General features: G+C 37.9%; 1 protein-coding gene across 1 annotated transcript in view; it reads right to left on the bottom strand.

The window, feature by feature from the left end:
• Window positions 1-26,235, bottom strand: part of LOC150089334 (uncharacterized) — a 121,906-nt gene that overhangs the window by 50,532 nt on the left and 45,139 nt on the right. The window contains exons 5-7 of the mRNA XM_090389952.1: window positions 25,485-25,540; window positions 15,108-15,198; window positions 14,831-14,933 (exon numbers count right to left, since the gene is read on the bottom strand). Coding sequence (XP_090246078.1) covers window positions 14,831-14,933; window positions 15,108-15,198; window positions 25,485-25,540 — 250 coding nt within the window. The remainder of the gene's footprint in view (window positions 1-14,830; window positions 14,934-15,107; window positions 15,199-25,484; window positions 25,541-26,235) is intronic.

The following is a 26,235-nucleotide window of genomic DNA, read 5'->3' as shown; positions in this document are numbered from 1 at the left end:
GTCATTGATAATTTATGTGCATCCCATGCATTTTTCTTCTCTGCCAACGAGTCTCAGTTCATTTGACAACCATTTAGGCCTAAACCTTGAACAATATTTCTTAATATGTATTGTAAACAAATAACAATTAATTCCTTGAATGCTTCCCACTTAGAATTTGCTGTTGGTAACATCATCAGTTGATCCCACTGTACCAAATTTAAAAACTGTCTTGAGACCACTAGTCACCTTTACAGAAGCAAAAACCCCTTTCCTTTACTGCTGATGGTAATTATATCTTTAAGTTTGTTTGTTGTTTGTTTGTTATTTTGTTTTTTAGGAGCATTAGCAATTAAGGCCATATTGCTCCAGGATATGCGGTGGTCATTCCCTGACCTTTCCGCTTCCTCCATATTTGGCGGTGATGGGCTCGAACCGCGGTCTAATCAAGAAGCGTGTGCTACGCACTGCTGCTCCTTCCCACCTAGTTACGGAGGTGCCCATATCTTTAAGTAAATCCCACATCAGTACACTGTGATCACTGCCACTTAGTGGTTCCTTTATCTGCAAATTCTTGATACACGAATGATCACTGCTGATAACCAGATCAAGAGTATTACCCTCTCTGGTTGCCTCTCGAGCATGCTGCTGCAGAAAACAATCATCCAATAAATCCACAAAAGTCTTACTAGTGTCCAAGTGACCAACCCAAAAGTTGCAGACAACATCTGGGAAGTTAAAATCCCCCATAAGACATTCTGATTTACTAGCCTTTGTACAATCGTTCATTGTACTCATTCGAGTCATTAGGCCTATAACACACTCCTTCTCTTATTTTTGATTTTGCAGTGCTTATGTCACACCAAACTGACTCAACAGTGCACTGTCCATCCATATCAACTGGATGCACTTCTTTTGATTTTATGTTTTTCTTAATTAACAGACACAGACCTTTCTTTACACATTGTATTACCCAAATTCCAATTCTGCATTCCTAATATCTGTGTGACACTACGTCTCTGATATCCCAACAATATCTGCCTTTGATGTCTTGACCAACACCTCAAATTCATCAAATTTATTTACTATACTTCTAGCATTGGTATACATGCAAGTATACATGCACCTATTCTTATTCTTAGTTACCCTAACAAATCCCATATAACCTGTTTCACGATGACTGCCATCAGTCCTTGAAACCACCAGCACCCCTCGCTCCAGGCCGCTGCTTATTCTAATAGAAGTAGTGCAAGAATCACCTTCACCTCTGCCTGCAGCTACTTTAACCTTTTAGTCTGTGAAACTCCAGAAGCTAGTAGGTTTCCAACCCACCTAACACTGCCTTGATAGCAGCAGCAAATATTCTTGCACCCTTTATATTTAAGTGTATCCCATCCCTGTAGAAGTAGTCTCTCCTGTTAACAAGCACAGACCACACTAAAAAAAAAATTCTACCCTGTGAGCCTTGCACATTCCCTCCAGGGTCGAATTGATTGACAAGGCTTTCACCATGTACTCCCTTCCTATCATGTCTGGGCAGAATTGCAGACATTTTCAAATTTAACCCTAACTCAACTTTTTTGCAACATTGACCTGCACTTGTTAAGTAAATCTGCAGATTACTCTTAAAGTCATTGGTGCCAACATGTACAACAATATCACCCTTTGTGCCCTTAAAAGATGATATATGCTTCACAATGTAATCAACTTTTTTTTGCCCCTGGCAGACATACTGGTCCTATTCCATCTATCCCTTTTACACAATATATTACCTGTCTCCCTGACAATAGTCACCAACAATAACTAGTTCATTTGGGTCCAGTGCATTCTGCCTTGGAGATTGCCGCTGTGTTTCCTGATGCACAGGAGTGAACTCTGGTGTTGAATTGGGCAGCTGAGAGTTTGGCCCTCATTAATTTCTTTGAGGGCATCTACCCTACACCTCAAGCTCTCATAGACAGCCATTAGAAAACTGAGTTGACACCTAATTTCTACACTGTCTGCACCTGGCACGCACAGACATCCTCCTTGGCTAGCTCATGTTCTGTTCCAGAGAGTTCGGCAAACATTTCACAAGGTGCACATTTTTTTAGGCTGTAATGCGTTGGAGAATTGCCCCTCAGTTCTCCCCCGAGTCACAGCACTCCTATCACTTTGTGCCCCTTGCTTTGCTGCTCTAATCTGGAGCATGCTATTTTAAATTAATAAGATCAATAAATTTAATTAATTAATTGTCAATACTACACTCTCTAATAGAATCCTAAATGCAGTGATGCGTATTATGCTATATTATGGATGTTAGAGCTACCTAGTTACCACAATTAATTTTAATTCCCTACCACTCTATACAAAAACAATGGATGCAAGATTCAAACGAAACAACTGTTTTACGTATGTTAAGTAGTAATCTACAAAAACTCTCATCTAAAATAAAAATAACCAGTGTAACTAGAATTATAAGGCTACTTATAAAATACAATATAAAATAACAATTAGGTAAATAAAATGGCAAACACATCGCCTTTTTGGAGCCTGTAATTCACAGCTATAATTTTTAATGAGAGTCAGTGACCTCTCTTTAAATATAGTCTGGAATATCTGTGTTGGTCACTCACATAGAAGCAAAGCTTTTGTGGATTTCTTCAATGACCGTTTTTATATAACAGCATGTTGGAGAATGAGAAAATGCAATACACTTGACCTTATTATCAGCAGTAATATTACATGCATTAAAAATCTGCAGATAAGACTCACAAGGTGGCAGTGATCACACAATGTTTTGATGTGGATTCACTTAAAGATGTAACTACTGTCACGAGCAAAGGGAAGGGCAAAGCCCTTCCCATTGCTCTTGACAATTGCTCTTCTTAAATTCTGGCAGTGGAGCCAACTGATGATTTTACCAACAATAAATCCTAAATGGGAAACATTCAAGGAAGTAATCATAAAAGCTTTTTTTTTTACACCAACTAAGAGCACCTCCTTAGCCAAGTGGGCAGGAGCAGCAGTGAATAGCACACGTTTGATTAGACTGGGATTCGAGCCAGTGACCACCAAATACGGAGGATGCGGAAAGGTCAGGGAATGACCACCGTATATCCCGGAGCAATATGGCCTTAGTTGCTAATGCTCCTAAAAAAAAATCAACTAAGAAATACATCAACTAGGAAAGGGTTTTTGCTTCCGTAAAGGTGAGTACAGTGGTCTCCGACAGTTTTTAAATTCTGTACAGTGGGATAAACTGACGATGTTACCAACAGTAAATTCTAAGTGGGAAGCATTCAAGGAATTAACCGTGGAAGCTACTAAAAGTTTCATACCTATTAAGAAATATTGTTCAAGGTTTAGGCCTAAATGGTTATCTAATGAACTAATGAGACTCGTAATAGAGAAGAAAAATGCATGGGTGCATATAAATTATCAAGCGACTCAGAAGTCAATGGCAGATATAAGCTAGTCTGTAATCAGGTGGTAAAGGAGGTTAGGCAGGCGAAGGCAGATTATAAGTCGTCGTCGGCAAAAGATGCTAAGAAAAACAGGAAGGATTTCTTTACTTATATAAACTCTAAAAGGAAGGGGATGAATCTGATTGGTCCACTTGACATCGATGGTTCGATTGTTGATGATCCTGCTCAGATAGCAAACAAACTGAATGAGTATTTTGCATCTACATTCACACATGAGGAATTATTAAGGTTTGAAAATAGCAGAAGGTTATCAAATTGTAGCAGGATACTTAATGATTTTGTAATAACTGAAAGCAAAGTAGAGGAGAAATTGTTGAAGTTAAACATAAGAAAAGCATCTGGGGTGGATGGGATCTATCCATTTATATTAAAGGAGGCGGCAAAGCAACTAAGCAAACCCTTAGCCATAATTATGAGAGCGTCCTTGGTCTCAGGGGAGGTTCCCACGGACGGGAGATGTGCATATGTATCCCCAATTCACAAAGGGGGATCGAAGGGTGACACGAGTAATTACAGACCAGTTAGTTTAACTTCTGTTCCGGGTAAATTAATGGAGTCACTGGTTAAAGATGCATTGCACGATCGTCTAGACAAGACTGCAGCAATAATTCAGACACAGCATGGGTTTCTTAAGGGAAAGTCTTGTCTGACAAATTTGATAGGATATTATGATGTGGTTACAAAGGAACTGGATGCAAAAAATAATTTTGATATTATATATTTGGATTATTTCAGGAAAGCTTTTGACACTGTTGCGCATGGAAGACTATTGTACAAATTGGAGCAGAATGGTATTAAGGGTAAGTTGCTACAATGGATAAAAGGATGGTTACGTGGGAGAAGACAGATGGCGGTAATCAATGGGTGCTGCTCTTCTTGGACTAATGTTATTAGTGGAGTCCCACAGGGTTCGGTGTTAGGTCCACTGTTGTTTTGTATATTTATCAATGATATTGATGAAGGTATATCAGGCTTAGTGTCGAAGTTTGCAGATGATACAAAGGTTGGCAGGGTTGTTAATGACAGTAATGGCAGTGTGCTACTGCAACAGGATCTAGATAATTTGGGCAGATGGGCTAAGTGGCAACTGAAGTTTGCCACTACCTTGACAAATGCAAAGTACTGCATATGGGTAGAAGTAACCCCAGAGAAACGTACCAACTGTGTGGTACTACACTTAAGGTGGTAGAAAATGAAAAGGACCTGGGAGTAATTGTGCAGTCAGATATGAAGTTTTCTGAGAAATGCAGACAGGCTGCCACGGCAGGTCATGGGGTTTTGTCAATGATATATAGGAATTTTGCTAGCAGGGAAAAGGAGGTGATTGTCCCTCTGTATAAGGTTGTTGTTGTTGTGATGGGGGTTTAATGGCGCACGAGCTGCTGGGGCTATAGTGCGCCTATTCATAGGAAAATGATAAAATTCAAATTTCTGATAGAATCAATTTATGATTTATTACAGTGATGGTTTAGAATTTATCATACAATCCAATTTTTTTCAAAAACGAAAAGAATTCGTTGATGTTTGCATCGTCACCTATAATGTTTTTTAATGTCTTCGGTTCCGGAAGATTTTTTAGGGAAAGGAGGATGGATATTCTGTCCTGATCGTAGTGAGGGCAGTCAATGAGAATGTGTTTGACTGATAAGTGCGAGGAACAGTGTGGACAATGAGGAGGACCCTCTCCTGTAAGTAGGTGAAGGTGTGTCAGATATGTATGTCCTATCCGCGCTCGTGCAAGCACTACTTCTTCTCTGCGTACTGTTTTGGTGCTAGAGCGCCAAAGTTGTGGATCCTGTTTCAACTGATAAAGTTTATTATTGCTTTGGGTGTGCCATAGCTCTCTCCACAGTGCAAGACATGTTGCTTGTATGATATTATTATAGTCATAGATTGGAATAGGAGCATGGGTTAAATCATAAGTTGATGGATTTTTGGCAGTTTTGTCAGCCAGTTCATTCCCTTTTATCCCCGAATGGGCTGGGATCCAACAAAAGGTCACTGATTGATGACGTTCTTCAATTTTTAATAAGAGGCTTCTGATTTGGTTTAAAATAGGATGAACCTTGTAAGAAAAGTTTTGTATTGCTGTAATTGAGCTTAGAGAGTCAGTATATACAACATATTTTAGAGATGGGTAGCGATTCAGGTTTTCTAAAGCTAACTTTATTGCATGAAGTTCTGCAGATAAGCTGCTATACTCAGGTGGAAGGGAAGCAGAAATGATTGTAGAGGGAAATACTGCTGCTGCTCCAGCGGCTGAATGTGATTTGGAGCCATCAGTATATATTGGCAATAAATTAGCATATTTCTGAATATGGCTTGCATGGAGTTGTTTCACGTTGAGTGACGGTAGAAGATTCTTTCCCCATTTTTGAAGATAAGTATCACAAGTTAATTGTGGAGGAGGTGTCCAAGGTGGGTGAGGGCATTTCACTACATCTAGCCTGTTGACATTAGGAATATTCCAATTCTGTGTTACTTCAATTAGGCGTAAGCCTGCCGGTCTTATTTTACTGGGTTTATTTCTATAAAGGTTTTGCAGTGGTGGATTAAAGAGATATGGCCCAATAGGATGCTGACAGCAACTTTGTATTCGGGCTGCATACTTAAGAAGTAGTGCTTTCCTGCGGAGACAAAGAGGGGGCTCATGTGCTTCAATGTATAAACTGTGGGTAGGAGATGTTCTGAATGCGCCAAGGGCAATCCGCAATGCACTATGCTGTATAGGGTCCAACCAGCGTAGTGTACTCTTTCGAGCAGAATCGTAGATTGGAGCACCATAATCCAAACGGGATCTGATCAATGCTCTATATAATAGAAGCAAAGATGTACGGTCTGCTCCCCAAGACATTGCAGATAAAGCTCTGAGTATGTTCAGTTTTTTGAGGCAGGAAGTACGCAGCGATTTAATGTGATCTAAGAAATTTAATTTTCTGTCAAGGATTAATCCCAAGAATCTGATATTGTTGGACACTGGAATGGTAAAATTTGCCATCTGAAGTTCAGGATCTGCATGCATTTTTCGTTGATTACAAAAGTGGATTGCAACAGTTTTCTGCTGAGATAGACGATAGCCATTGAGTCCTGCCCACCTTTGGACCTTATTCAAGGATAACTGTAGTTGCCGCTCAATGGATCTCATATTCTGAGAATGGCAAGATATGGAGAGGTCATCCGCATAAAGATAGGTCTCAACTGTATTTGGAAGTTCCTTTGTGATAGAATCAATTTTAAGGGCAAAGAGGGTTGCACTCAATACTGAACCTTGTGGCACTCCCTCTTCCTGTAAGAATGTCATAGAAAGCGAGTTGTGGTATCGAACTTGGAACGAACGAGTCTGGAGAAAGTTCCTGATGAAAATAGGAAGGTTGCCTCGTAGACCAAGGGCATGGAGGTCGCTGAGAATGCCATGACGCCAGGTAGTGTCAAATGCCTTCTCTATGTCTATGGACACCAAAACGAGATGTTCATTTTTTACGAAGGCATTGCGAATTGCAGACTCTGCCTTGATCATGAGATCTAAGGAGGACCTGTTCTTACGAAAGCCATGCTGATTATTACTCATTAGATGTTGTGCTTCGATGGCCCATGCAAGTCGATTATGAATAATTTTTTCAAGTAATTTTCCGAGGCAACTGGAGAGGGAAATTGGTCGGTAATTGTATGGAATTGTAGGGTCTTTTCCAGGTTTCAAAAAGGCAAGGACTGTGGCATGATGCCAAGAGCTGGGATAAATGTTTTCCATAAATATCCGGTTATAATAGACCAGCAGTATTTGTAAATTTCTGTCACCAAGGTTTTGTAACATAATGTAAGAGATTCCATCTGGTCCAGCGGCACTGTTGCGTGTTGTTTTAATGACATGTATAAGTTCATGATATTGAAGAGGCTGATTATATGGAAAGAAAACTGAGGTTCGAAAGTTGATGGCTCGTTGTTCAGTCTTGGTCTTTATTTTCTGGAAATCCGGAGAGTAATTTGATGCCGCAGAAACTTCGGCAAAAGTTTTTGCCAAGGCATTTGCAATGTCTTGAGGAGCAGATAGTTCTTGCCCGTTCCATGAAAGAATTGGTGAAGGGGTGGTTGGAAATTTTCCGGAAATCTGCCTGATTTTCTTCCATATTAACCTGGAGTTAGTGTTCCTGTTTATGGTAGATGCAAACCGAATCCAAGAATTTTTCTTTGCTTCTCTTTGAGTGCGACGTGCTTTTGCTCTTAGTTTCTTGTAATTGATAAGATTAGCTGTGGTTGGGGATCTACGGAATAAATTCCATGCTTTATTTTTTAACTTCTTAGCTATTGTGCATTCTTGATTCCACCAATAGTTAAGGTGCCGTCGGGATTGGGGATTCGACAATGGAATTGAACATTTAGCTGCAGATATTATATGTGAAGTGATATACTCTGTGGCTTCATCTATTGACTGTGTTCGTATATATTGTTCATCCAGGGTGACTACTGATTGAAATTTGACCCAGTTGGCTTGAGAGAACTTCCATTTCCTGCAGGGTTTGACCGTTGGTGGGTGTGCAGTGAGCAGATCACAAATAATCGGAAAGTGATCACTGCTTAAGGGGTCATCTAAAACAGACCATTCTATGATTGGAAACAGATTCGGGGAACATATTGATAGATCAATTGCAGAAATTTGTCCAGTTGGTAATTGTATGTGAGTGGGTGCGCCAGTATTAAGAACAGTAAGGTTTTGCTTGTCTAGAAAAGTTTCAATTAGGCGGCCATGTGTATCTAGTTTTGTTGATCCCCATAAGGGATGGTGGCTATTGAAATCACCCAACATACAGACAGGGGGTGGTAATTGCATTAGCAGGTTTTCCAGATCTTGGTAAGAGAAGGTATGACTTGGTGGGAGATAGACTGATGCTAGTGTTAACGCAATCTGAGTTATCAAGCGTACGGCTACAACTTCAATTGTAGTTTGCAAAACAATTTGCTTGGTAGGGATCTTTGAGCTGACCAAGATGGCCACGCCCCCACGGGCAGCATTTGAATTATTACGATCGTGCCGATAGATGGCATAGTTCTTTATGTTGGTGGAAATTTGCGGAGTTAGATAGGTTTCCTGTAGACAGAAACCAACTGGAGAATAGCGGTTAATTAAGACTTGAATATCGTTAAGGTTGCTACGAAATCCTCTACAATTCCATTGTAGAATGTAAGGCATTATTGATGTTTAGTAGAAGAAGCTGCTTCTGACTGTTTTTTTGATGTGACTGTCTTGTGACGTTCAGGCTTTGGTTTGTCTTTTTTTGGGAATAATGGTCGACCGGTGTCCATTTCTTCTTCCGCATATATTTCTAAGATCGGTTCTTCTTGTCTGGATGATTCAATAGTATCCATAGATGTTTCTTGGATATTCTTTTTTAAATTTGAGTTAGGATTATTCGATATAGAAGAAATCACTGGGGGAGGAGAAGGAGATGTAGCTGGTACTGTAAGTGCAGTATTACTTGCCTGGTTCAACTGTTTCGGGACATTGGACTGTTGCTGAGAGAGAACAGTCCGAGCCCAGTCAGAGATTGAGGTGGTTGAAGGGACGGTAACATCAGTTTGGGTGGCTACTGATTGATATTTTTGCGCAATATTGGCGTACGTACGTTTATTTATAGTGGGAGTGAGTAATTTCCGTGCTTCTTGAAAGCTTACTTTATTTTCTATCTTATATTTTACGATTTGCTTTTCGGTTTTCCATTTGTCACATGTCCTTGAGTAGGCAGGATGGTTTCCTTTACAGTTGGGACAAGTCATTTCTTTTGCCAAGCAGTCACTTTGGGTGTGGTCAGCGGACCCACAATTAGGACAAACCTGGTTTCCTCTGCACGCCGTTTGAGAGTGGCCATACTTCTGGCACTTAAAACATCTCAATGGGTTAGGAATATATGGTCTAATGCGGCAGAGTAAGTAGCCTGCTTTTATCGATGATGGTAGGTTTGGCGTGTTAAAAGTTAGAATAATATTCCTTGTAGGTGTGAGTATATTTTCTCTTTTCACCATAATTCTTTTCACAGCAATGACACTTTGATCTTGAAGCTCTTGTGTTATCTCCTCCTCCGTGACATTCAATAGATCCCAGCTGGATATAACGCCCTTAGATGTATTTAGGGTAGCATGGGGAGAAACTTTTACTGGAATTCCAGCAAAGCTTGTAAGTTTTAGCAGTTTCTCTGAATGTTTACAATTTACTGTTTCCAATAGAAGGTCACCTGATTGTAGCCTCTTGACTGTCTTAGGAGATCCTGCCAGACTTTCCAGGTGTTTCTGGATAAGGAACGGAGAGAGCTTACTCAGAGGTTGATCTGTAAGAGAGTGCATTATAAGGAATGTAGGATAAATTGTCGCTGAGGAAGTGGTTTTCAACCTTTTGGGTTGCGACATGTTATGGTCAATGTCTATCTCTGGCCGAGAGCTTGTCGGCTCTAGAGGCGGAAACGTATTTTGGTCCATGCTTGCTCCTTTTGGCCCTTGGCAGATTAGCTTTTCTGCCAAGATTTCCGGCCCCGCCACGGGGAGGCAGGAGCAGTGCCCGGTGTGACCAAGCGTAAAGTAGTAAGTGTTAGTAAAAGATACAAGAAAAATAAAGAAAGGTAACTTTTCTTTCTCGCTCTGTACAAGTACTTTTGTAACAGTAGCTGATTTTAAATAAATAAATTTAAGGGCAGGAACTTAATATAACTCTAAATCGCTTTTGAATAATCACACTTTAATCACAGAGAAAACGCTCGATCACAATCGCTTGGCACCCGGGGCCTCTGTATAAGGCAATGGTCAGGCCATGCCTTGAGTACTGCATACAGGTCTGGAGGCCTCATTTTAGGAAGGATGTAGATTTACTTGAGCCTGTAGAGAGAATGGCAACAAGATTGGTGAGGGGAAGGAAGGGATCCTCTTACCAAGAGAGGCTTAAGTTCTGCAAATTGCAGTGGCTGGAGACTAGGCACCTGCGCGGTGATCTGATTGAGGTATATAAGGCCTTGAATGGGTTCAGCACGCTGAATTCTGATGGGATCCTTCCACTTGTTCAGATTACGAACCTAAGGGGGCATAAATTCAAATTAAGAAAAGACAGATGTAGATTAGTTGTGCGGAAATTTGCCTTTAGCCAGCGGGTGGTTAATTGCTGGAACAAAACTTCCATCTGTCGTTGTGGAAGTTGATAGGTTGAATAAATTTAAGGAAGAACTGGACAGGCATTTGGAGGGAATGGTGTTTTTTTTTGGCTGATGCTGCATAAGCTCATACACTTGCTTTCTTGCATCAAATGCCACTGCTACTACTACTACATTGAGGCTTAGACCTAAATGAGTGTCAGATGAACTGATAAGGCTCATGGGAAAGATGAAAACTGCATATAAATTATCAAGTGATATAGAACCCTACAATAGATATAAACTAGTCTGCAATCAAATTAAATAAGGAGGTTAGGGAAGCTAAGGTGGATTATGAGAAGTCCCTGGGAAAGAATGCAAAGAAAAGGAGAAAGATTTACTTTTGTAAACACTATAAGGAAGAAGTTTAATCACAATTACCACTAGATATGAGTGGACTAACTGTTCACCACACTACTCAGATTTCTGAGCAAATTGAATAGGTATATTGCAACTACATTCACACATGAGGAATTGTTTCGGGGCGTGGTATCAGAAGTTTTTAAAATTTTAGGCATTGAACGATTTCGTAAGAGCTGAGAATGGAAGAAAAATTACTGAAGCTAAAAGTAAAGAAGGCACCTGTCCAATTAAAGGAGGTAAGCAAACCTTTAACCATAATTATGAGAGCACCCTTGAATATGGGAAGATCCCTACAGGCTGGGGATGTGCATATGTATCGCCAATTCACAAAAGTGGATCAAAGGACAACATGAGCAATTACAGAACTGTTAGCTTGACTTTTGTTCCAGGGAAAAAATATTGGAGTCACTGATTAAAGAAGAAATACAGGCGAATCTAGACAGGAATGCAGTTGCACCATGGATTTGTTAAAACTATGATGCAAAAATTAATTCTAAAATCATATACTTAGGTTACAGAAAAGTTTTTGATTTTTTACACATAAGACTGCTGCAGAAATAGGGGCAGTGTGGCATTAATGGCAAGTTAATCCTATGGATAACAGGATGGTTGAGGTGGAGAAGACAGTTGTTATCAATGTGCACTGCTCTTCTTGGACTAATGTTATTAGTTGAGTCTCCCAAAGTTCAGTGCTAGTGATATTGATGAAGGCAGATCAGGACAAATATCTAAGTTTGCAGATAATATAAAGGTTTGCAGGATGGTTAATCAGATTATGTTAATCAGATTATGCAACAAATGGGCTGAAAAATGGAATTTGAAGTATAATATAGACAAATGCAGGGTACTTCATATGCATATGAAATCCAAATACTTCAATTTCACAAAAGCTTTTCACACTGTTGTGCATGGAAGATTACTGTACAATTGGAGCAGTATGGTATTAAGGGTAAGTTGCTACAATGGATAAAAAGATGGTTGAGTGGACTAACATTATTAGTGGAGTCTCACAGGGTTCAGTGTTTGACTCTGTTGTATTAGGCTTCAGTGTTGGACCCTGGGGTTGTATTAGGCTTAGTGTCGCAGTTTGCATATGATACAAAGGTTGGCAGGGTTGTTAATGACAGTATGCTACTGCAACAGGATCTAGAAAATTTGGCCAGATGGGCTGAGAAGTGGCAACTGAAGTAAGTTTAACATTGACAAATGCAAAGTACTGCATATGGGTAGAAGTAACCCCAGGGGAACGTACCAACTGTGTGGTGCTATGTTTAGGGTGGTAGAAAATGAAAAAGACCTGGGAGTGATGGTGCAGTCAGATATGAAATTTTCTGAGCAATGCAGACAGACTGCCAGAGCAGGTAATGGGGTTTTGTCAATGATATACAGTTATTTTGCTAGCAGGGAAGAGGTGTTGTCCCTCTGTATAAGGCAATGGTCAGGCCACACCTTGAGTACTGTGCACAGGTCTGGAGGCCTCATTTTAGGAAGGATGTAAATTCACTTGAGCGTGTACAGAGAAGGGCAACAAGATTGATGAGGGGAATGAAGGGATCCTTTTACCAAGAAAGGCTTAAGTTTTGCAAGTTGCAGCAGCTGGAAACTAGGCACCTGTGAGGTGATCTGACTGAGGTGTATAAGACCTTGAATGGGCTGAGCACACTGAATTCTGATAGGATTCTTCTGCTTGCTCAGATTATGAACCTGAGGGGACATAAATTCAAATTGAGGAAAGACAGTTGTAGAATAGATGTGCGGAAATTTGCCTTTAGTCAGCAGGTGGTTGATTGCTGGAACAAACTTCCATCTGTCGTTGTAGTAGTAGTAGTAGTAGTGGCACATGATGCAAGAAAGCAAGTGTAGGAGCTTATGCAGCATCAGCCAAAAAAAAAAAAAAAAATCATCACGCCATTCCCTCCAAATGCCTGTCCAGTTCCTCCTTAAATTTATTTAACCTATCAACTTCCACAACGACAGATGGAAGTTTGTTCCAGCAATTAACCACCCGCTGGCTAAAGGCAAATTTCCGCACATCTATTCTACATCTGTCCTTTCTTAATTTGAACTTATGTCCCCGTAGGTTCGTAATCTGAACAAGTGGAAGGATCCCATCAGAATTCAGCGTGCTCAACCCATTCAAGGCCTTATAGACCTCAATCAGATCACCGCGCAGGTGCCTAGTCTCCAGCCACTGCAATTTGCAGAACTTAAGCCTCTCTTGGTAAGAGAATCCCTTCATTCCCCTCACCAATCGTGTTGCTCTTCTCTGTACACGCTCAAGCAAATCTACATCCTTCCTAAAATGAGGCCTCCAGACCTGTACGCAGTACTCAAGGCGTGGCCTGACCATTGCTTTATACAGAGGGACAATCACCTCCTTTTCCCTGCTAGCAAAATTCCTATATATCATTGACAAAACCCCATGACCTGCCCTAGCAGCCTGTCTACATTGCTCAGAAAACTTCATATCTGACTGCACAATTACTCCCAGGTCTTTTTCATTTTCTACCACCTTAAGTGTAGTACCACACAGTTGGTACGTTTCTCTGGGGTTACTTCTACCCATATGCAGTACTTTGCATTTGTCAAGGTTGAACTTCAGTTGCCACTTCTTAGCCCATCTGCCCAAATTATCTAGATCCTGTTGCAGTAGCACACTGCAACAGGTTGTGGAAGCTGATAGCTTAAATAAATACAAGGAGGAACTGGACAAACTTTTAGAGCAAATGGTTGTAAGAAATTGGTTTTTTTTTGGCTGATGCAGCAAAAGCTCAACCTTGCTTTCTTGCATTACTTGCCTCTATTACTTACTATAGCCGTAATCCCAGTGGTGATGTAACAACTGTGGTGATGTCTACTACCCTGAATGTAGTAGCACTTTCAGGGTAGTAGACAATGAAGAGGAACTTGGGATAAATTGCAGTCAGATATGAAGTTCTCTAGAGCAGTGCAGACAGGCTGTCAGGATAGCTCTTGTGATTTTTGTCAGCAGGGTCAAGATGATTAGGCCACATACTGCATAGAAGTCTGGAAGCTTAATTTTAGGATGGATGGATGTTAGTCTGTTACAAAATGGGGGCAGAGAAGAGCAAAGAGATTAGTGGGAGGAACAAAAGTGTGACCTTGCCAGCGAAGGCTTCAGTTCTGCGAACTCCAGTACATGGAGGCTAGTCACCTGTGAGGATCTGATTGACGTTTAAAAGGATTGTGTAAGCTTAGACCGGTGAATACATTCCCCTTGCCCAGACATGATGGAGCATAAATTCAAACTCAGATCAGTTGGTTGCAGGACAGATGTGCTGAAGTTTGCCTTCAGGCAGCTGATTGTCAGAAGAAGCTTTCATCTGGTGTAGAGGAGGGTACTTTGAATAAATTCAAGGAAAAACTTGACAAATTATTAGAGGGGTAGGTAGAACAGGTGATATGAGAGGGTTTTTTTTCCCACTGCATCATTTGCCACTACTAATACTGAGTTTCTGAAGGAATGACCATTCACAACGGAGAAGGTCATAATCATTGGTCCTATGTTTCCTAGTATGTAGATGGATTGATAGTATGGCTGTTTAATGGCACAAGGACTGCTAGAATGAAGATGTGCCCATTCAGAGATTATCTGAATGGGCACATCTTCATTCAAGTTCATGCAGAAGCCTGTATTAAATCAGAATTTATATAACTGGATCTGTTTTAACTACTTGAAAAGGTTAGTCAGGATTGACCTACTACTACTGCTCTTGGTATAGTCCATTATAGCCAGACAATTTAAGTTATCAAAATAAATGAAACTATAGTCTGCTAAAAAATAAAAACCCAAGACATGATACTTAAATAATAAATTTAAAAATGAAAACTTACCCGAGATAGCATTGACTGTGAAATTACAGGAGGATTAATTTTCTTTTCCAGACACTTGACTGAATCTATTATTTCTGGTAGCACTTCCAGAGAAAGTTTAGACCTAATGAAATTAGTTTACAAACAATTAACACTATGTTATCAAAAGTACTAGGACACCAAAAAAAAGACAACACATTAGAACAACATTCGTATCAAGTTTTGACAGAGATTGTCAGATTAAAATACTAAGAATTTTGACTAAATATTACAGTATAAAGCAAATTAGGATGATTACCTGAGGCAGTTCAAGGATGTTAAGCAAGAATCATGTGCTTTGCTGTAATCTTCCACTGTGGATAGAGAACTTTTTATTTTAGATGAATTTTCTAAATAATAGGGGGAAAAAAAAAAAAAGACTGAATTATTAAGCACTATCACAAGCACACACAATGTTTTAAAATTTCTGCAAAAACATTTCAATTAAAGTCACATTTCTCAATTTAAAGTATACACTAAATAAATAATTAAAAAAGTACTAAACAAAACAGAGATAAGGCTCTACCTTCTGATTTATTTGCACATGGCAATGAGCAGAAAACATACATCAGTGCATGTATAATAATTGCTACAAATTATCATGTCTGAATGAATGAAAAAGTTTCTTTTTAAAAAAACCTAAGCTTTTGCAATATCACCTTTCCTTGAAAACGGTAATAAAAAAATACTAATCATGATGTAGAATCAATAAGATGTAACACAGATACAGAACATTATGAATGGAGCACAGCTCTCACCATATATTTAGATGCCTTTAATAGTAATAATAATATTTAAGCAAGGAATCCCTTCCCACCCAGATGGTACAAACAAAGCTAGAAAGATGAGCAAAGAAGACACTCCATGGTAGACACTAGAATGGCCTCCATCAAGACCACATAGATAAAATGGTTTCCAATGCATGGCTCATGAGTGGGATGCTCTTTCCCGAGAGTGAAGGATTAATGCTCAGAATCCTAGACCAGGTAATCAACACCAGAAACTATAGAAATATCACCAAGGAGACCAGAGTGTCAGATGACACATGCTAATGATTTCCAGCTGCCTCAGAAACAATCCAACATCACCGCAGGATGCAAAATTGCCCAGGATCACCCAGACGAAGTACACTTGTAGACACGGCCAGGTAGAGAAGATAACACATCAGAAGCTACTGAGGAAATACCAGTTGATCAAAGAAACTTACCATATTACAAGTACAAATCCCAGGCAATACTAGAGACCCCAACCCTGTACTGGGGTGGCACCATAATAACAGACAAGACAGCAATTGTCAACAAGGAAAAGGCTACCTATCTGATTGACAAAGCAGTGCCCAACATTGGCAACCTCCAGAAAATCCATGAGGAAAATATCAGGAAGTACATGGACCTAAGGCAAGAGATCAAAGAGATGTGGCATATGCAACAAGTAATGACCATCCTGATCACTGTGTCAACCTCTATGGTGCCAAAGACCCTACATAACAGCCTACCAGCAAGAGGTCTCCCAAAGAACACCTACAAGGAATTCCAGAAAGTCACAATCCTGAATGGCTGTATGATAGTCAGAGAGTTTGTCGACCAACAGTAACACTAGACATAACCACCCTGTGTACTTGGTAGCAGTACCCATAACAAGGTGTAACCCCAATCAGGAAGAAATAATACAACAACAATAATAATAATCCTGATATTGCACTGGAACTTTAAGAAAATTAAAATCATGTTTAATGTAATATCTTAAACATTAATATTACAAAGACTTGGTGGGCAATGCGATAAACTGCTGACTGTTTATACCAAATTAAGAGCTCTGGCAGATAGAGCTCTAATTAATTCTAAGTTTTATTTGCCATTAAATGCAGATTAGAATTAGTATTAATCAGGCTGAATGATGCAATAAAACAAACGTTTTCTACATTTACCAAAAGCCAGAAAATCTGAACTGATCATTTGCTTGCTAAAAAGAAACTATTCCATTGAACTATTGAAACTGTCAATTTTTGACTTCAAAAAGCTGAAGATTGGGTAATTGAAGCAGGAAGAAAAACTTTAAAGAGATGTTTGGGCCAAAACAAAGAGGTTTTGCAGAAAGCAGGAGTGCTTCCCAAGAAACAAAATCTTTTTCAAAAAAATCAGGAGGTTTCTGTAAAGTCCATGCTCCCTCTTGATTGAAACTGTGACCTCAAAACATTGAATAGCTATTAAACTTAACCTTTGGTGGGCTACTAGTATCTATTACTCTCCACAACATTCAACTCTTCTAAAGGGGGTCATCACAGAGTGAGACCTACTTATGGTCTCTGAAGAGGAGTTAGTTCAGGCACTCAGTTATGAAAAAAGTAATAAATGCTGCCAAAAAAAATCATGACTTAAAAAGATGATAATCTCATTCCAATTAGATTTATCATTTTAACTTTCAGCACTCCAAACTTACCATCCACAATAAAAGCTATTTAAAATGTCGAATTGGGCCTTACATTTCATATCCTATTTGTGGCTTTAAATGCCGAAAATAAGGACATTCCTAGTAGGCAAGTAAAGGTGATGCCACTTGTTGTTCAAAGGAATAACGTTTCCTTTTTTTTCCAACAAGCTATTTGTGGTTTAAAGGAACCACACACAGGCAGACTGTTCAGTCCCAACCCCTGTTTGCCCAACCTTCAAAGAAAGCCACCTAGCCATTCCTAAGTCATGTCAACTGTGGGAAATTGGAAAGAAAAATTCAGAAATACAAATTAGACAAAGTCATGCAAGCATGCCATATTCTTGTGTTGTTCCTGTGTGTCAACCAGATGTTTTAATATTGCATGCCACCTTTCTAGTGAACTGAGTCAAAGATACACTATCAAGCAATAAAATTAGGCCTTGGGGCCTCTAATTTTATTGCTTGATACCACTGAAAAATCTAAAACTGATGAAGACTGTAAGGAAACCAGATCACCCACCAATGGTATGGAAGTGAATAAACATTCAGATAATGAAGAACCTGTACTCTTACTCAGAAGGAAAAACTATGAATAGCAGACACCCTATCTTCTGTAAAAAAGAACAAAAACAAAACAAGAATAAATTCTCTTCTCATAAAAAAACAGGCAGGCCAATTTTATTCAACTAAATGTAAATAATGCACAGAAAAACCATTCGACCTTGATCTATTCATAATGTTGTAAAACAACATTAAATGCACTTGTCAAGAAAAGAACCAATTCGTTAATTTTGATACTGAGAAGGCTTATGATACTACATGGAATTCTCCAAGATTCACATAAATATGGACTGTGGGAGTGCTTTTCTGTGAAAACCAGAAGTTTCTGCATCACTGAACTTTCCAGTATGAATATCAATTTCTCAAAAGCTTTTCTCCAGAAAATTCAAAATACTACCCTATTTGCCATTAAAATAAATAGTATAACTGAGCATATACTAAACAACATAAACAGCTCAACTATGTATGTGGATGATTTCAGTATCTCCTACCAATCTCAAAACATGAGAATGTCATCTGCAAGTAACAATAAGCAAAGTTAGTAAAGTGGGCACAAACCAACTGCTTCTAAACCCTGTACCATAAACAACATGCATATACACTTTTACAGGAAACTAAAACTTCACACTGACCCCAAGCAGTCGAAAATTAGGACAGGTAAATACAGTTGTACAAAGTGTGAAAATCTTAGGTCTTATCTAAGACAGGAAATTAACCTTTCTTGAACATGTTAAACAACTCTGCATTATATACCTAAAGAAGTTAAACACCCCAAAAATCCTACTGGTAGTGAAGTGGTGATCAGATAGATCTATACTACTACAGTTATAATGAGCACACAAGATCCATTGATTATGGTGCACCAACTTACATTTCAGCATAACCAGGTCCCATACACTGGACTCAGACTGGCTTTAGGAGCATTCTCCATGTCTCCAGTAGAATGTCTATGTTGAAGCACACGAACCACCACTGCAGCTATCAAAATCTTTTAATATATTGTGCTACCAAAATAATAAAGTCCACTCCTACTATCCAGCACTGGAGCCATTGTTTCACCAATACATGAAAATATCTCTCAAATGCATCTAAAAGTGAATCAGCCATCAGGAATACATCTGAAAAAAAAACTACTATTAAACACACCTCAATCTGGACAAAACTGCAAACAACTCTACAAGTGAGTCCAAGATGGCATATAGTTCAACCAATGTGTGATTTCTACCATGATCACTAGGGGAAAATCATCTTTATCCAAAGTAAGTTTCCAAAATTGATTTCAGTATATGAAGTCCAAAACCCACACCATACTCAGATTTACAGTGACAGCTCAAAAACCTGTCAGTAAAGTTTAATTATGGATGTTACAAAATGGCTACTGACTGTCTCCACAGAAAATTGCTATATACTTCTGAAAGAAACACAAAATGCATCCCAATCAAAACTGTATTTGGGGAATCATGTTACTCCACAAAGTGACATTTGTTTCTTAGGCATGATATTAGATAAGAAACTAAACTTCCAAAAACAGAGTACTGTATATACATACTATTTGTATAAAGAAAACTAATATCCTTAGAGTACTCTGCCATGTCATGAGGAACTAATTGATACTCCATTGTTTCAGGTGTACTGAACCATAATCCAATCCCAATTAGACTATGGTGCACCTATATATGACTCAGCTGGAAAAAATCAGCATTGCAGTGGCTAAATCCAATTCAACACACTGCCTTTAAAATAGCTTTAGGTGCTTTCCAAACATCACCAGTCCACAGTTCATATATAGATGTGCATGAACCATTGTTATACCTTCAGAGACAGATGATCCGCTTACATATGAAGCCAAACTTCAGATTCTTACTTCCCATCTTATCTGGACTAAGATGTTTAATCCGTCTTTGGTAAACCACTACAGGAACAAATTAAATGAAAACAACCCCACTGCAATCACACTGAAAAGTCTAATTCAGAATTGCAGTGTTCCAGTAGAGAATATCCACCCAACCACTAAAAAAAAAAAAGAAAGCCACCCGGTCTACATTAAATCCATTGTGTGTTGATTTTTTTTATCTTGGCAATGGGGAAAACAGGTGCTGCTCAAACAAAATATATAGTAGCTACATTCTGCTCATGCATCAGCAAATTCACTGTATTCTAATATATACTGATGGATCAAAACATGTAGGTGTGGCAGCAGTTCTAGCAACCTGCATTATCTTAGAATCTCTTTCATCTAGTTGCAGTATTTACACTGCTAAGCTTCATGCAATAAAAATAGCTACTGAACATGTCAGCAACATGCCTAATTAAGAAATTATAATACAGGGTGTGGCAATAAAGTTCTCAGACTGCTGTTGCGATCATATTTGACAAGTTTGAAAATAAATTAAAGTGGTATGTTGTAGTTCAAACTTCCTCCAACAGATGGGGGGGTACAGAGATTGTCCAGTAAGCCAACAAGTTGCAAGTAAAAACCAATTTCACTAGTAGCATTAATGTTCCATGTCACAATTTCGCAGTGGAACAACGAACAAATATAAAGTTTTGCTTTAAACTAAGAAAAATTTCAACAAAAATGTATGAAATTTTAAAAACTGTTTATGGTGATGAAATACTCACTCAAACCAGTGTGTTTCAATGTGTGAGCAATTCAAAGATGGATTTGAGGATGTTCATAATGACCGAAGAAGTGGGCATCTGTAAACCTCCCAAAATGAGGACAGGATTGAAAAGTTCAAGAAATTGTGGCAAGAGATCATCATTTAACCCTTAGGAGATGATTTTTGTTCTGTGTGAAGATTTAGAGAAAAGGAAGGTCTGAGCAAAATTTGTGCCACACATCCTCATGGATGAGCATAAGCAACAAAGTTTCATTACTCAAATATTTCATCCAGACGATCCTAATTTCTTCAACTGTATTGTCACTGGAGATGAGTGTTGGGTGTTTCAGTACGACCCAGATACAAAGCATCAGAGTATGCAGTGGACTTCAAAGTCACCACAAAGGCCCAAAAAAAAGTTTCATTTACAGAAGTTCAGGCTCAAGACAATGCTTGGTGTTTTTCAACAAAGAGTGTGTGATTCATAGGGAATTTGTACCTGAAAGGGAGAGAGAGTCAATGCTGCATTCTACATAGAGATGCTTCATACATTATTGAAGCACATTTCCTGGATGAGGTTGCAATTTTGAGAGAAAGGCAACTGGTTCTTGTTGCACAACAATTGCCCTGGCTGATTCCAAAACTGTCTTTAAAATATTTCTGATAAAATATGGGATTTACAAACCATCCACCTCTTGATTTAGCACCAGCAGACTACTTCCTCTTTCCCAAGGAGAAAACTACCCTCAAAGGAAAGCCATTTCAGGATGAGGACAAAGAAAAACAACCACCAAACTAAACATCTCTTAAGACACCTTCACTGACTCTTCTCATTAACTTTTAAAATTGTGTAATAAGTGCATTCAATCAGGTGGTGATTACTTTGAATAAAAACAAAACCATTTTTGTAATCCTTCACTTTGTGTTCTTTTTATTGCACCAGTCCAAGAACTCCATTACCACATCTTGTACATATTGATTCACTGAGTGCAGTAACTGCTTTACAGCACATATATACCTACTCTCACCCTATTTTGAAAGAAATCTGAACACAGTTGATACATCTCACAGAATGAAAACAGTGGTGAGATTATGCTGGATTCCTCGGAAAGCTGGGATCCACAGAAATGAGAAGGCAGAACAAGCAGATAAAAATCTGCTCAACCCTGTGTCTGCATCTGCCTTAGTTCCTTATATCAATGACACACCCATTATACAACAGACTTGTGTCAGCCACTGAGCATCAATATGGCAGTAACAAACTCAAGCTCTTTCATATAAAGAAAATGCCACAACACTGGAACTCTAGTTCCCGCTGAACAGATGAGCTGTCCTTGCAAGGACAAACATTGAGTATATACATCTCACCCACCCTTCAATTGTTGACAGGCAAGGACCCTCCTCACTGTTCTCATTGTCTCTTCCCTACTGACATTAAAACACCCCTCTTGACTGTCCCTATAATCAAGCTGCTCAACTTGCAAATTTTAAATCTCTTGTAACCCAGCATAATTCATTAGAACTGTCACCTTCTCAGTGATAATGCTAATTGACTTATTTCATTTTTTTTAAAGCAGATTCACTTACACAAACATTTGTAACATATGCCCAGAAAAATTATTTCATTTGCATAATTACTGTGGCAAGCACAAGTTGGCTGTGTTGTGCTTTTGCCAAAAAAACTCATTAAACAAAAGTAAACAAACAGCTCAAAACTGAAACCTAAGTTGGGGTAGCAGTCCAATACCATCTTAACCCAGTATCTTCCATATGAATGATGAATTGCAAGCCATTCTACCAGCTTTCAACAAATTTGGAAAAAGTCAGTCCATCTCAAACAGGATAATTTTCACCCAGTTCTCTTAAAGCCATAAGAAATATAAACACCCAGTCCTTTGAAGATTCTGAACCACTTTGCTAAACTAACAAAATTACATTTTTTAATATCAGATTTGTTGGATCCCAAGATACATAGGAATAACTAGAAATGAGCACACATATAATGCTGTAAAAGAAATGATTGCAACAACTGATACACCTTATGTATAATACTCTGCTCATTATCCATTTATCATACCACACAAATTGTCCAACATTTCGTGATCAGTTCCCCCAGTTTTAAAAAGAATAGTACACAGCTATAAGAACATTCTAAAATAGCCACAGCCTTTATTACTGCCAAATCATTAATTATTAATCATTTATTAAATATTTATTATTTTGTTACCATCAAATCTTATATATAAGAGCAAATATAATAACAATAATGTAAGATATAAAAATACAATAGTTATCTTGATAAACAGAAATACACTGTGTATCAACCTTTTATTCTAAGTCAGGCGCATTGTAGTTGTAGAAGCTTGTGCTAACAACTCCAACACAAAATAAAGATTAAGCACACAAGCCAACAAAATATACATAATTATGCGGTGATAATGTATAATTTATAATCTCAACACACACAAGACAAGTTTGAAAGAATCCTTAGGAACTGTATAACAAAACTGTCCTTTCTGTACACATTGCCACTTCTATTGGAATAGAAGTGGCACAAGAACCACTTCTATTGAAACATGCAACAGCTTGGAAAGCAAGGTGTTGGATTACAATATATCCCCCAAGATAGCAGTTTCCTAGCCCATCTAATTCCACTTCAATAGCATCACCAAATATTTCTGCACTTCTATTTAAGTGTATCTTATCCCAGTAAAAATACTCTCTTGAATCAAATAGACTGAGAAAGCTCTTTTCATGTATCCCTTCCAACCATATTTGGGCAGAGTTAGACAATTTAAAATTTAATCCTAAACTTGAATCTTTTTCAAGTTTAGGATTAAATTTTCACTACCCTATACTTAAAGTAAATCCTCAAATCTCATATTCTTAATTTTCTTAATCATTAGTACCAAAATGTACAACAATATCACCATTTGGTCCCCTTAAAAGATGACAGCTGCTCTGCATCATTGACTTCTGTCATTGGCAGACATACTATGGTCCTATTCCACCTAACATTTTACACAGTATAATTCCCATTACCCCACCAATAATCATTGACAATGGCTACTTCCTATGGAAGTAGTAGTTTCTGCCAATGAAGGTACTGTGTGGTCTGATGCATAAGTATAGGCTCTGGCTTCAAACTAAATCTCAGTGCTTGAAGAATCCTTGTTTCATTCCCTAGAGGGTATCAATCCTGTTAAAGCCCTCAGTATCAGCCAATCACTAAATTTGCACATAATCTCTTCACACTCTTCGTATTGAAAACATACAAAGACATCCTCTTTGACAGCATCACATCCTTCTACAGAGAGGACTCAACAAACAAGCAATGCACTGTACAAAGCAATGATTTGTAAAAGAAGTGCTATCAGCATTTCTTTCAAAACCAAAGAATTCCCTCCTATGTGATTATAGAGCACTGCTACAACATAATCATGGTCTGCTAGTCACCTATATAGACTACGGCACACAACACAAATGTTAGGCTATAATACCATTGGAAAGAATTATGCATGGCATGGAAAGGCCATAAACAAGTTATATTAGATTAAACCTGTAGCAATCTAATCTATGCAGGAACTACAGAGATAGTTCTTGCTGCACTGCACTGGACAGAATCTCATTTCATTCATTCCTTTTTGCTGATGACCCCATTAAAACTACAACACCATTTTAACTACTCAACATATTTTATCCAAATGTTCTTTCTCATTAACAATGAAAGCCATTCATTTTTTACTGCTTTTACTAATTTTGAACTGCAACACATTTTTAGAATAGGATCGTCTAATGCTTACACTTCAAATTTTCTTCTCATATAATCCAAAACAGATAATTTTTGATGTAGTAACCTACAACTATAGGTTATCAAACCTCTTATTTTAATTTTTCATACAATTTGCTTTTGGCACATAGTAGCATTTTTCACTAATGTACCAATAAAATCCAATCCAAAACAAGTCTGTTTGCAGGTTAAAGGCCTAAATAAAAAGTAAGGCCAAGTTCCTGCCGCATTAGTTTTCTGCATAAAATATATTTTAGTTTTAATGAATTTTATACAGTGTTCATTGATCATGATTTTTCCAAGAGAACAATGAGTGGAAATATAAAGATCATGTGACTGTAGTGTGGTTTTTTTTTTTTTTTTTTTTGTATATTCAAGAGTATGACATTATTAATCATAGCTTTACAAGATGCTCACCATTTTAATGGTACATTTTTTAATCACTGTAGCATTCTAGTTATGCTTAAACTGACTCATTTAATACAATTTAAAAAAAATAAAGCTATCACAAGAACATAATACAATCGTGATTTCATTTATATAACATTATGAATGTCATCCATGTTAATACAATACTAACTATGCAAATATGATCTATACAACTTCACTGAGAGGGGACAATAAAAAGCAAGTAAGCTATACTAAATTCACAATTAACACAAATAGCTAGCAAGAAACTTTTTTTTTTAAATACCTTTATCTATGTATAAGTTAAGTGTGATAGCATCATTAATACATAGCCAAATCTGAATAAAAGAATATTTGCAAGGCGGCATCGTTTTAAGTTATATCTCATATTGTGAATACCTTCACAACGAGTTGCCATGATATTGCACTACTTCGAATAAGTAACGTTTCACCTGAGGATAAGACTAATGTTACTTATTCTCAGATGGATACCACCACCCAGACTGCACCATTTCACCGTATTCACAATATGAGATATAACTTAAAACAATGCCGCCTTGCAAATATTCTGTTAATTCAGGTTTGGCTATGTATTAATGATGCTATCGCACTTAACTTATACATAGTCTAAACTTTCTCATAGCTTGAGGCTTTAGCCCTAAATGTTTTATATTATACCTTTATCTTTAGGTAAATAACAATTCCAATTCAACTTTCCATAAGCAGGAACTTTTTCTGTAAAGTTTGATGAACTCTAATGAATTCGTTGCACAAAACAAGAGCCAGAGTGTTTTTAGAATCTATTATAATTTTTTTATATAAAATTTATGAAAAAAATACTTACGTTGTGAAAGTGCTTCTTTATACTGAAAAACTCCAACGTTCCACAAATGTACAAGACTGAAATTTTTGAAAGGAAAAAAAAAAAAAAAAAAAAACCATTATTTGATAACTATGTTAGATTGTTTTATATAACATTTAAAACTGAAACAGATGGGGAGGGGTGCTAGGTCTACCTCAGAACAGGTTAAGCTTAATTTAATATAATATGGCAATTGCCTGAAATTTCATTATAGCTGGTTGAACTCTCAGGGCAATATCAGGATGTGACAATAAACAATAGGTTAAAACTTAACTTAGGTAAAACCATTCTTCAAGAAGATGGAGTGGGGGAGGTTGGATAAAAATTTCAACAGTGGTTTTATTATGTTACCCTTTTTTATTTTATTTACTCATTAATGAAATTGCAACCCCAAAATAACTTTCGTTTAGTGCTGAATTAAAAATAGAGAAAGAAAAATATTTGGGAGTTACAATAGTCAAAATTCCCTGAGTAGTGTAGAACAGGAGCAAAGAGGTCCATGGTGTCCTATTGATGATTTATTGAACATTTGCTTGGAGAGATAAGATTGTAACCCTGCTGTATAAGACAAATGCAAGGCTGCACTTGGAATATTATATTCAAATATCGAGACTGCAACTAAAAATAAATATAGAGCTTCTTGAAAGGATTCAAAGATAAGCAAGAGGCCTGGTAAGATTATCAAAATAGCATCCAATGTCACGAAAGACTGATTATGTATTAGATACCTCAT

The sequence above is a fragment of the Mastigoproctus giganteus genome, chromosome 2 (assembly GCF_048544385.1).
Source record: "Mastigoproctus giganteus isolate SK-2022 chromosome 2, ASM4854438v1, whole genome shotgun sequence".
Classification (NCBI taxonomy): domain Eukaryota; kingdom Metazoa; phylum Arthropoda; class Arachnida; order Uropygi; family Thelyphonidae; genus Mastigoproctus; species Mastigoproctus giganteus.
Note: the sequence above shows the minus strand (reverse complement) of the source record. Positions and strands in the feature narration are given on the sequence as shown.